Here is a 12,885-nt window from a genome sequence, read left to right on the forward strand (position 1 = left end):
ATTTGAATACGGGCATTTCTTGAGAGGTTACTAAGGTCCAAGCACAGTTTTCCTTATAAACAAGCAATATTTCTAAGAAACAGTCCCAGTCAGAGAGCCACTGCCTGGAGGTTATTAGATGACAGAGGATCGTAGAGTTGTGTGTGTCTTCCTCTTCTAAGGAAGTTCCATCTTGGACATGCTGACATGTGCCCAGTTTGTTTCCCTGGGTGCAGCTATCCCTCATTCTAATGACCCTTTCCACCGTGGGAAGTTTCCTTCTCCCACTTCTCAGGGCTGACAAATATTGTCCTTTGTGTGGGAAACTAGTGGGTTGGGCTACATGTGCAAGGCTCCTTTCGGTTCTTTGTGTGTTTGAAAGCTTTTGTTCCCCTTCCCTTGCCTTTGTTTTCTGCCAGTAGTGATGGTTCTGTGCAGCGCAGTCTTCTATAGAACAGCCAAGGTTCAGAGATGGAAGGACCTCTGAGCATTGAAACCTTTGCTTTTATTAGAATCATCCCATAATAGACTGAGCCAGCCAGGGTTTGAGAATTAACTATAAGCAGGAACTGACTGAAATGCCAGGGTTTAAATTTAAAATCCAATAAGTAAACTTTTTTTTGGCCAGTCCTGGAACTTGAATTCTAGGCCTAGGTGCTTTCCCTTTCTTTTTGCTCAAGGGTAGCACTCTACCACTTGAGCCACAGAGACACGTAGGTATTTTTCTGCATAGTGCATTGGAGATAAGAATCTCACAGACTTTCCTGCCCAACCTGGCTTTGAACCACAATCCTCAGAGCTCAGCCTCCTGAGTAGGCAGGATTACAGGCGTGAGCCACTGGCACCCCACTACAAGTAAGCATTTTTAAGTGTCAAACATGCTCCTGGTTTTATTCCTTGATCCAGCTGTCTAGGCTAGATGGTGACACCCACCTTTCCAGCTTTTGTTAACAACAATTAAATCTCTACCATCGTGAAATCCTGGAGACATCTATGGGCTCAAGAGACACAGAGGAACTGGCAAGTTCTCACCTGTCTGCCATCCAAACACCTTCTGATGTTTGGTTTGAATTCTCCCTCCTCCCCCGTGTGTTGTCTTAGTGAGAGGCAGGTATTTTGTCCCTTTTCCTTCTCAGTCCACCACCCAGCTAGGGCCCTGACTTAGCCAGGCTTATGCCCCCACTGAGAACTCTGAAACTTGAGCAAGGAAAGACAAGATGCAGGCCAAGTTGAAGATCGTGAGCGCTTCAGTACCAGCATTACCCGGCAATTCCAGTGTAAATCCCGCTGCTGGGCCCTCTGTAGCCTGCTTGGATCCTGTTTCAAAGTCCTTTCCTCTCCATCCTGTCTTCCCATCCATTCCCTTCCGCTCAATTAGCCAGGCCAGTTCTCCTTCATGCAGCCTTCACAGACACCTATCGGCCTGCTGCCTCATAGGTGGAGGGAAGTGCTCACTCCATGGCCTTAAACTCTAAGCAGATTCTGTAAAGGTGGTCAGAGTCAAGCCTTCTTCTTATCATGAGGCTGTTGCCATGGTGAGTCCAACAGAGCTGCTGTGTCTAACGTCCCCTTTGCCTATTAGAAAAGCTGTTTAAGAGCTAATATCTCACACGGAGGAAAGGATATGAGGACCGGTTCAGTGGAGCAAGTCAGAAGCCACATCCACTTCTTCCACAGAAACCCACCGTGTCTTTCTGTTTCCTCTGGAAAATAAGGATCATAACATCTTCACATCTAGGGTTTTGTGGGGACTCATTAACTAGCATGTTAGCAAAGCACTCTGATATTGGGAGAACGTAGTAGGTAAGTGCTAAGCTTTTTGCCAAAAGTCCTAGTCACAGTGTTGAATGGGACACGGGATTTAGGAGTTCCTGGAATCTGGCCCAATGCTGAGCTCAGCAAAATGAGGTAATACCTTGGTCTATAAACAATCATTCAATGAAGAAACTGGTGAGATAAAGCTGGCATGGTCCTAATTAGCTATGCTATTGCAGGAAATAATTTTGGAGCCAAACTTTCCTCCTCCTCCTCCTTCCTCTTCTTCTTCCTCTTCCTCCTCCTCATCTTCTTTCTCCTTCTCTTTGTTCTGGGCTTGAACTTAGAAGTTGGGTGCTATCCCTTAGTTTTTTCATCCAAGTCTAGTGCTCTACCACTTGAGCTCTACCACAGCTCCAATTACAGATTTTTTTTTTTTTTTGCTGCTTAAATGGAGATATGAATCTCATGGTCTTGTCTGCCCAGGCTGGCTTCAAATTGTGATCTTCAGATCCCAGCCTCCTGAGGAGCTAGGATTACAAGTGTGAGCCACTGGTCCTAGCTTCCAGTCTTTCTTCTTGCTAATGCATTTTGCAGTATGCAGAGAAGCTGCTTAGGATTTCCATGCAGGGCTTTCCTCTCCACTACCCAGGCTGCATCTCCAGAAAACAATGTGGTTTCTCACTGGTAGAGAGTCCCATACCTCCTCCCTGACCCCTACCACCACAGGCTGGCCGCTGTGGGTAGGCATGTCCCTACACATCCATTCTTAAAGAAATTGACTGCATAAGAAATGTTTTTTTGATAGCATTGGCCACAATTAATCAATGCTTTACTAACCTTCCTCTAACACTTGCTCATTGTTAAACTACTTTTTAATCAAACAAAAGTTATTAACCACTTTTAAATAAACAGAAGGAAAAAGAAGGGGCAACAGAAGGACACTCTGTGGCAGAGCCTTATTTGGGTTCCTTGCTCCTAGGAAATTAGCAGAGGCCTATTTAATCAACATGGTGACTACAGATTACTTGGTTGGAGATGTGATGTTGGAGCTGGCTTGGTGGAAGGGAGAAGGGCTTGTAAAGCTTTAGCCACAGCTAAAGCAACTCAGGAAATTACAGGCTGGAGACAATGGACAAGATACTGTGGTTTTATAATAAAACGTTAATGCTATTCTTGAGAGTCTTATCTCCAAGTAACCAGCAAAAAGTGAGAAGAGGAGGTGTGACTCAAGTGGTATAGCACCAGCCTTGAGTGGAAAAAGTTAAAGGATAGTATAAGGTCCTAAGTTCCAGTTCCAGTACCAATACAAACACACACACATACACACATACAAAGTTGTTCTTGAAAATCACAGTGAAGGCTCAAGAGGTTCTCATGGGGGCATGTGCAGGGCCAGCTAGCTGCCTTAGTTCACTTCCTTCAGGCAGAATAAAAAGGTGTTCCTGCTACCAATAAATAATAATCTAGCCAGGAAGTGGTGTCACTCAATGGTAAGGGCAGAGGGTCAGCTTAGAAATGATGTCCTAAGCTGTAATCTTAGCTACTCAGGAGGCTGAGATCTGAGGATTGCAGTTCAAATCCAGTCCAGGCAGGAAAGTCCATGAGACTCTTATCTCCAATTAACCACCAGAAAACCAGAAGTGGCGCTGTGGCTCAAGTGGTAGAGTGCTTGTCTTGAGCTGAAGAGTTGAGGGACAGTACCCAGGCCCAGAGTTCAAGCCCCACAACTGACAAAAGAAAAAAAAGAAATGATATGAGCAAATAATTATTTCTGTAATTGTTTCAGTCTATAAAATGGTGACACTAGTAATATTACTCAGAACGCTCTCATACGGAATACATAATAATATGAGCAAAGCACTTGCCCAAAGCCTGGCATACAGTTGGTATTCAGTGTGCATTAGCCTAAGTAACCAACATGAGAGCTAAAGAATTATGATAGCCACTCCACAGACACCTGCTATAAAAGAAACCACATCAATCTCTTCCTTTCAAGAGTTTCGAATCTAATAGGAAGGCCAGTGAGTCAGTAAAATATTTAGCTCATCATGAGTAACGTGCACACACGTACGATCTTATGTTCTAAAGAGACGTGGGGTGAGGCGTGAGCAGAGCTGCAGTAAGTGATAAAGTTCGACCAGAATCAGTGTGGACCTTGCCCTTGAAACACACACACATGGCTGTCAGGGTGTGTAGGAAGGTAGTGCCCATTTCCCTAGGCCTGTGGTTCACAAACAGTGTGAATGGTAGGCAAAAGGTAAGGATGGTCATCTTTGATACAGGGTTGGGAGCTGATTTGTTTTTTAAATAGGACTCTTAACTGAACACTTCTTTTCTCTCTCGTTTCTTCTCTTGAAAAAAAACATATCTTCAACAACCAGAAAGACGTCTAGTTTTCCAGACTCCCGGAGCCCTGGTCTCTATGCCACATGGACATTATCCACCTCCTCTGTGTCCTCCAGAGGCAGCTTTTCAGAAGGTGATCCCCGGCAAAACCGTTCTTTCAAATCCGTCTTTGTGCCGACCGCGGTGGTCAGCCCCGTGAGGAGCACGGCCAGCCCAGGAACGTTAGGACAGGGGTCTCTTCGGAAGGGGCGAAGCAGCATGAGAAAGAGTAAGTGGTGGCAAAGAGGTATGTGCCTAGCGCTAAGTGATGAGGGTAGGGGTTATACAGTGTGCTTTTCATAAAAACCCAGTCTTGACCTTAAGATGACACTCTGCAAAGGGGACTTGCAGATCCCAAGTGCTGGGTTGTTTTACTGACTGAAGCCAGACCTACTGAAGGACACAGTAGTTTCTGGCGATAGGAGAGTGACCAAAGTGCCGACATAGAAGTAGAATACAGCTAAGAAGGTGCTGGGTTTTGTTAGGAAAAACCCATCCAATCCCTCCCTGGCTCCAAGGATAATCCAGGGATCTTGGTAACACCCACCTGAGCATATGACAATCCATACAGACCTGTCACTTTTATGTCTTTATTTACTTACTTATTATCCTTAAGTAGTTGTACAAAGGAGTTTTAATTCAACATGTCAAGTTTATGAGCACAATGCATCTTAAACAATGCTGCCCCTCCCCATGGCATTGTTTCCCATCTCTCCCAACCTCACCTATCAATTTACCTACTTCCGTTTTCACATATGTGCATTAGATATTATGACTGCATTTCCCTACCTTTCCTCTCTCCATTCATCTGCCCTCCTTCCCTTGACCTGGGAAAAATTATGTAAAGTAAGTCACACTCGAGAGAAAAACGCTGCATGTTGTCTCTCAAATGTGGAAGTCCAATCTAAATTATAAACATATATATAAACATATACAAGGTGATATGCAGATATACACAGACATATACAGGGGAGGTTTCCAACGGTGTAACTCCTTTGATCGCGTAACTTACAGGTTTTGCTCTTTTAATATGTTGAACTTGTATGTGAGATTTCACTTTGGGAAATTCTAGGAAGGGTTCAAAAACCCTTTTCTACATCATCAAGGTTTTCTTCATCTGTTACAAGGTAAGTGTGGTGAATATGATTTATTCTCTGTCCCCTGATTTAAACTGGGCTCTGTGGAGTCAACAAAGGATCCTTCTCACAATCTGAACAAGTGACTAGACTGGAAAACTCCTCAAAGAAATAGAAAGCAAATATCCTATGCTGTGTGCCCATCAGACAGCTTCCTCAGACCTCACACACCAGTGTAATGTCTGTGGCTACTTCACCCACCCAACCAGATCCCTGCCTTTACTTTCCATTCCTTCTTTCTTCCACCTGCCCCTACACACACTTCAAATAAGTAACCTGCAACCGCTTTGGACAAGTTACCAAACTCTTCCATCTTCAGTTTCCTCATTTGTAAAATGGAAATTACAACAATACCTACACCCATCTGCATGACTACACTGATCTAATAAAAAGCTTCTACATGGCATGGATCAGACAATACCAGGCACATGGATATGCAGTGATTGAGGTGAAAGCAACTCATAATAAGCTCTCGAGACATTAGCTTCCCGGATTTCTTTTAAAAAGTATTAATTGGATTAATAAGTTTTATCCTTACTACTACAATTAAACATCTCTTGGGGCCCACCCAGAGCATTAGCTCTTTCAGGGTTGAAATCTCCCACTCAGTCTAGACCATTCTGCAATGCAATGGAGCACCACACGCATTCTTTAAGACCTCCAGTTTTGCCTGCCTCAGAGCTTTGGCTGCTTGCATTGTAATCAGAAAGCATTAGATATCTTAAAAATTAGAAACGAGCCAGATGCTGGTGGCTCAGGCCTGTAATCCTACTTAGGAAGCTGACATCTGTGAATGGTGGTTCAAAGCCAGCCCTGGCATGAAAGTCTTTGAGACTCTTATCTCCAATTCACCACCAAAAAGCTGAAAGGGAGGGTGTGGCTCAAGTGGTAGAGTTCAAGCCTTGAGTGAAAAAGCTCAGACTCAGTATACAGCCCTTGAATTCAAGCCCCAGGACTGGCACTATATGTGTGTGTGTGTGTGTGTGTGTGTGTGTGTGTGTGTGTGTGTGTGTGTGTGTGTGTGTGTGTGTGTATATATGAGAGACAGGCATGAAGCGTTTCCAGGAACCTAAGGCCATGTCTGCCTGGTGTTGCTTTGACATCCCAGGTCCTGAAGGCTTTTCCTTTTCCCCCTTTCTGAAGGTAAGGCTGGTCAATCTATCCATCTCCCCAAAGCAAAGAGAAACAACAGAGAGTTGACTATGTGCAGCTTGCAGGGTTGTCAGTGTTCCAACAAATGTCTAAACAGAAAGGTCAGCGTTGTGTAAATCTGTCCATCTTGCTTCCCACAGCTGAGAACACCAATTGTGGTTAGTGAGGGTCCTGCTTTTCATGATCAGAACTGGCAGAAGAGTCATAGTGCGGCCATGGCCTCTGCCCAGGCCCTTCTACTAGGCACCCACTACTGTGATCCAAACATGCATCCAAGGAGTGTCAGGAAAGATGAGCATCTCCAGCTGAGACCTAACCTACAGCTCTGGCAATGTTGGAGTCCCTCTTCAGAAATGGCCCACGCTACTTCTTAGGAGTGCCTCTCACTTGCCTCCAGAATGCAGTGAACCTCCAAGACATATGTTAAATGAATGAGGCTCTCGTCTTTAGAGAGTTTCAGGGGAAGGAATGGCATCTTTTTACTGAGGGAAGACTGTCAATTTTTGCCTCAGGCACAGGCAAAACCAAACTCTTGGACTTTGCATTGTTGCTGTCCTTTTACCCGACATGATCATGAGCATGACATGCTGGGCACATCCTGGGTACTCAGAAGACATAACCTGCCCTGTGGTGGACTGTTTTAATTTCCAGCTTACAAAGGAGGAACTGAGTCCCATGGAGCTATTATGACTTGTCCCTGATTCTCTGGTAGGATGTTATGACACTTGGCAAAGCTCAGCCACATATTACCAAACTGGAATAAGAAGTCTCCAAATTTACCTCTATGTGATATGCTGCTTAGCAAGCATATCACATGAACTGTTACTGCCACTCATCCTTCCCCACCCTGCAACACCCCCCAAGGAAAGTCCCCACCACCTAAAGCTTCTAGAACTTTCTTCAGCAAGTAGCTCTCTTTTCCTCTTTCTCTTCCTCTTGTTCTTCTCAGTTGCTGGAGTGTCTTCATCCCTTGTCTCTATCTTCCGCTTTTGTTAATATTATTGAACGCTTTTATTAGTGCTTTGCAATAATTACCTCCTGTGATTTTTTTTTAATTTTCCTTATGTGGCTGTACAAAGGGGTTTCGATTCAACGTGCCAGTTTGTGAGTACAATGCCTCTTGATCAATGTCACCCTTCCATCATTCTTCCCCATCACTCCCAACCAACCCCACACATCTTTCTGTCTCTTGCTGTCACTAACTTTTTGATCTGTCTCCAAATTTTATCTCACTGTGAAGCTACATTTGGACCTCTTTCTTCATCTTAAAGGGCTTAAGGGAAAGGAATAAGGGTATGGTATGTGTGTGTGTGTATGTGTGTGTGTGTGGTATGATAAAGAAGTCAAATGGAAGTCGTAGACCATGTGATATTTCACACACACACACACACACACACACACACACTCAGCTAGCCTCTGATTTGCTGCCAACATCAGCAAACAGCCCTTTAAAAAAAAAAAAAAGACAAGATCACCTTTAAAAGACCATGGGAGAATGTGAGCCCAGTCAAATTAGGAAAGCACTTAGCTATTCTGGGATATCAGGACAGGACGCACTGCCTACCTGCTGTCAGCTGCCCTGTGGCTGATAACAGGCATTTCCTCCCCCAGATGGTTCCCTGCAGAGACCGGTGCAGTCAGGGGTCTCTTCGCTCATGGTGGGCTCCCTCCGGCGCAGCCCCACCGTGCTGGTCCGACCTCAACAGTTCCAATTCTACACACCACAGGGGGTCTCCCCCTCGCCCTCAGCAATGCTGTTGGCCATGGGACCCAAGCCTGCTCCCACTGGAGAGCCTGCCCACACCTGTGTCAGCAGAGGCGGTGACAGCAGGATCCACTCGGCAGCCAGTTCCCTCATCATGGAAGGCAAAGACCTACCCATCAGGAGTGAGCCTCCGCTCAGGCCACCGGCATCAGCCCCACCATCAATCCTGGTGAAACCAGAAAATTCAAGAAATGGCACCGAAAAGGTAAGAGAAGACTACTCTTCACCCCTAACTCTGCACACGCCTCACGCGCGCGCGCACACACACACACACACACACACACAGCTCCTGAGATTTGAGTGTTGGTAGACAGAAACTCAAAATGGCAGCCTCCTCACACTCAACCACCCCTTCCTCTTCCCTCACATCCCCAAGTAACACAGGCTTCTTTTGAGACTCAGAGGTGCCCTGGGAAAACAACACAACAAAACAGTGGCTTTGCCATCAGACAAATCTTGGTTTGAATTCTAGCACTGGCTTTGGGTGGCTTTGGCTAAAACACTTCACCCTCCTGGAACGCTTTTGTTTTTCCTCTCTTAACCTGTAAAATGGAGGTAAGAGTAATAATGGCAGCATAGGCTTATAGGAGAGATTAAACAAGGTAAGATAGACAAATCGCTAACATAGGGCTTGATACGTAATTATTCATCCGATTAAAGAGGTCACTGAGGGGCTGGGAAGGTGGCTCAGTGGTAGAGCGCTTGCCTTGCATGCATGAGGCCCTGGGTTCGATTCCTCAGCACCCCATAAGCAGAAAAAGCCAGAAGTGGTGCTGTGGCTCAAATGGTAGAGCGCTAGCCTTAAGCTGAAGAGCTGAGGGACAGCGCCCAGGCCCAGAGTTCAGGCCCCACAACTGACCAACAAAAAACAAAAATCTAAAAGAGGTCACTGAGACATAAGGGAATTTAAATAACAGGAAGATCACCCAGAATGATAACTCCTTATTGTGACCTCTGAGTTAGAGATCAGATCCATTCATTTCTAGTCCAGAACTCCTTGCACGGGAAGCACGGGGAGGGTTTGTTTGTTTGTTTTGGCCAGTCCTGAGGCTTGAACTCTACGTTGTATTGTCCCTAAACTCCTTTGGCTCAAGGCTAGCACTCTACCACTTGAACCACAGCACCACTTCCAGCTTTTTCTGTGATTCATTGGAGATAAGAGTCTCACAGACTCTCCTGCCCAGGCTGGCTTTGAACCTCAATCCTCAGATCTCAGCCCCCTAAGTAGCTAGGATTACAAGTGTGAGCCACTGGTGCCTGGTGACATGGGTTGTTTGTTTGTTTAATATCCCTGAAGCAAGAGGGATGGTAAAATCAGAGCGGTCACATGAAGGAAATCAAGTGACACCCTTGCTGTGTTTTAGTTACTAAATTCACCAACATCACTGCCACCATCACCACCACACTATCATCACACAAAGCCTTCCATCCTAAAAAATGGAAAGGGAGTATAGTTTCCTTCTCCTTATTATGCATTTCTCAGCACTAATAACTTCGCATGTATTGTGTTAAGTACTTCACAGTCCTGCCTCATTTAATTCTGACAACCATCCTCTGAAGTAGGTATTATTTTCATCTTCATTTGTGGGGACATGATGTTTGAGACATAGCCCAGGTAAGCCTCAAATTCATGATCTTCCTATTGCAGCCTCCTAAGTGCTGGGATTACAGTCATGTGCCCTTATGCCCAGCCTCATTCTTATATTAAAATGAGAAAATGAAAGCATAAGGAGTTAAAGAACATCTTCCTATGTACAGCTGACACACATGAGTGCCTTGCATAGAATCCAGTACTCATGCTCTCAAGGCTATGCCCTAAGCTTACAGGGAAAGGTGTTTGGCAAAGGTTAGCACTGGGTTGACCCATTGTAACAATGAGAGATGTACAAGACACTGCTGAACAACGAACTTTACAATTTAGGCTGGGGGGGGGGGGAGTGGGGGGAGGGTAGTTGTGGAGGTGGGGAGGGAAGGAGAGGGGAGGGGAAAAACAAAGGAGGAAGCAACAATGCTTGGTAAGAAATGTACTCATTACCTTGCTCATGTAACTGTAACCCCTCTGTGCAGTATTTTCACAATTAAAAACGTATTTTAAAAAAATAAAAAGTTAGCACTGACTGATGTAAATGCTGAGAGTTCTGATTCTGCCTGATGGTATTCAAGAAATTTAAAGTTTTACAGGACCTCGTTGCCCAGTAACTCAAATTATGATATAAAACCTTTAGACTGTATTTTGTAATCCCTCAGAACCCTAATAGAGTAAGTCAAAAAGTATGAAGAAATTTGGGTTCTCTATTGGAAACACAAGGATTAAATTTCATGGGAAAAGAAAAGAAAAGAAATAATTCCCAGACAATACCACAGAACACTTTATTATTAAGTCCTGAGACAGGGATTGGCCAGAACCAATACTTTAATTACCAGGTACGAGAAGTGAGAGGAAGGAGGGTAAGATGGGGTTTGGCGCACACTGGGGACCATAAGTCTCAAGGAGGAATTGTTCCAGCCAGGTGATACCATGAAGGGCATGGGCCCAGTGTGCCAGATGTTTAGTTGTTTTATTGAAACAAGGTCTTACATGTAATGCAGGCTAGGCTTGGCCTTTCTTTGTAACCCAGGCTAGCCTTAAAGCCTTAAACTCTTGGCCTTCCTGACTCATCTGGCACTGGTATTATAGGCATACAGTACTGTGCTTAATCCTTTATCTTTGAACTTTTAAAGAGACATGTGGAATCCTAGCTTTTCAAAATGCAGTCTCCCAGTCTGTATCTGTAGGGAAATAAATTAAAAATCTCAAAAAATTCTGAATATTCCTTGCTACTCAAGAGGCTGAGATACGAAAATTGAGATTTGAAACCAACTTGAACAAAGAGAAAAGTCAATGAGACTTTTATTTTATTTATTTTTTGGGGGGGGTCCGGTCGTGGGGCTTGAACTCTGGGCCTGGGCGCTGTCCCTCAGCTCTTCAGCTCAAGGCTAGCGCTCTACCACTTGAGCCACAGCGCCACTTCCGGCTTTTTTCTTTTTCTTCTTGGTGCTGAGGAATCGAACCCAGGGCCTCAGGCATGCAAGGCAAGCGCTCTACCACTGAGCCACCTTCCCAGCCCCTCAATGAGACTTTTATGTCCAATTAATTGAAAGAAAAATTATCTAAAAGTAGAGATGTAGAAAGTACACTGGCCCCAAGTTCAAAACCTAGGATTGACACCAAAAAAAAAAAAAAAAAAAAGACAAAAATGAAGAGTGAATGCTAAATTCTGCCAGCAGGTTTCTAGGGAGCCAGCTCTGCACTGACTTAGAAGATCATTATGGAAATCTGCTAAGGAAGTCACTAGGAAAGGCTCCAGGAAGAGCTAGGCCTTGAAAGCCATACTAAGGAAGGCAGAGAGGAAATGGAGAAGGCAAACTTGTATCTTCTAGGAGAGATTATAATCATACTTACCCAATTTATCCCTGATAACTCCTAATTGCTCTTCAGTTCTCAATTTAAATAGCTTGGCCTCTAGGAAGCCCTCTGAGACTTCCCCATCCCCGTTGGAGCAAATGTGCTTCCATGTCCTTAGTGTCTGAGACTTGCCCCATCAGAGCTCTTACTCTCATTTGTTCTTGGCCAGGGTGGTTCTCTTCACGCTCAGCTTCTTCCTAACAGCTAAGGGGAGTCAGAACGCAAAGCAGCCACTCCAAGTAGACACGGGATATGTGCTGAACGCCCACCACACACGTAAAGCATTTTGAGTTGGGGAGAAGTTTAGACAAACAACAGGCCCTGAAGTCTGCATCTTACCCATGTTCCTTTGCTCTCTTTCCTCTTGCAGCAAGTCAAAACCGTGAGATTTCAGAATTACAGCCCTCCTCCCACCAAACGCTACACCTCCCATCCGACCTCGGGAAAGCGTGAACAGCCTGTCACCCACAAGGGGTCCCAGCCCGAAGCAGCCACAGAGATGACGGTCCTATTCGCCCACCGAAGTGGCTGCCATTCGGGACAGCATACGGAGCACCGAAGGAAGTCAGCTTTTGGCAAGGCCATGACCCCAGCTTCAGCCCCACAGACTGTGTTTCCCAGCAAATGAATCTAGGGGTGGCTTTTCTTAGACCCCCAAAGAGAGGTGAATTGCATTTAAATACAGTCTGCCTCCACTGAAGACATTCTACCATCCTTGGAGACTCCAGTGTGGGTTATTGTTCCACCTGTTATCCCTCTGGGAAAGGGAAAATTGGACCAGAAATCCCTGCACTGAGTGGCCTTCGAACATTGTGTGCACTGGCCAAAGTGTGGAAGAGCTCATGCCTGCTCTCCAGCATGGAGGGCTTGGCCTTTCTTCCTCAGTTCTGTTCTGTTCTGTCTAAGATATCTGGGGTATGCTAAAAGGGACGTGAGCCATCATAAGGCTATGGTGGGATTGTTAGCATTGCTTTTTCTCTCTCTCTCTCTCTTTTTATCATCACCTAAAACAACCTCCTCCATCTTCTAAAGCCTATTCATACACTGGCTACTGGTTGCTGCCATATTTTTTCCCATAGAAGAGTCGTGATTCTGCCTGCAAAAGAATTGAGGGGGGGGGGGGCAGGTATGAGATATAAATACTTTGAACCTTCTGAAAATCCCTAAAGAAGTCAGCTTCCTGAGTTTGCTCCTTACCAAAAGACCAGAGAGAAAGCTATTAACAAACACCAAAAATGATCATACTTTAAGCTCTCACTGTGTTT

General features: G+C 45.0%; 1 protein-coding gene across 1 annotated transcript in view; it reads left to right on the forward strand.

Annotated features, from left to right (window-relative positions):
- Nucleotides 1-12,320, forward strand: part of Sh3rf2 (SH3 domain containing ring finger 2) — a 133,509-nt gene extending 121,189 nt beyond the window's left edge. The window contains exons 8-10 of the mRNA XM_042692098.1: nucleotides 4,119-4,351; nucleotides 8,022-8,380; nucleotides 11,991-12,320. Coding sequence (XP_042548032.1) covers nucleotides 4,119-4,351; nucleotides 8,022-8,380; nucleotides 11,991-12,248 — 850 coding nt within the window. The 3' untranslated portion in view covers nucleotides 12,249-12,320. The remainder of the gene's footprint in view (nucleotides 1-4,118; nucleotides 4,352-8,021; nucleotides 8,381-11,990) is intronic.
- The last annotated feature ends 565 nt before the right edge of the window (nucleotides 12,321-12,885 follow it).

This window comes from Dipodomys spectabilis, unplaced genomic scaffold (genome assembly GCF_019054845.1).
Source record: "Dipodomys spectabilis isolate Male_0828 unplaced genomic scaffold, ASM1905484v1 ptg000147l, whole genome shotgun sequence".
Taxonomy (NCBI): domain Eukaryota; kingdom Metazoa; phylum Chordata; class Mammalia; order Rodentia; family Heteromyidae; genus Dipodomys; species Dipodomys spectabilis.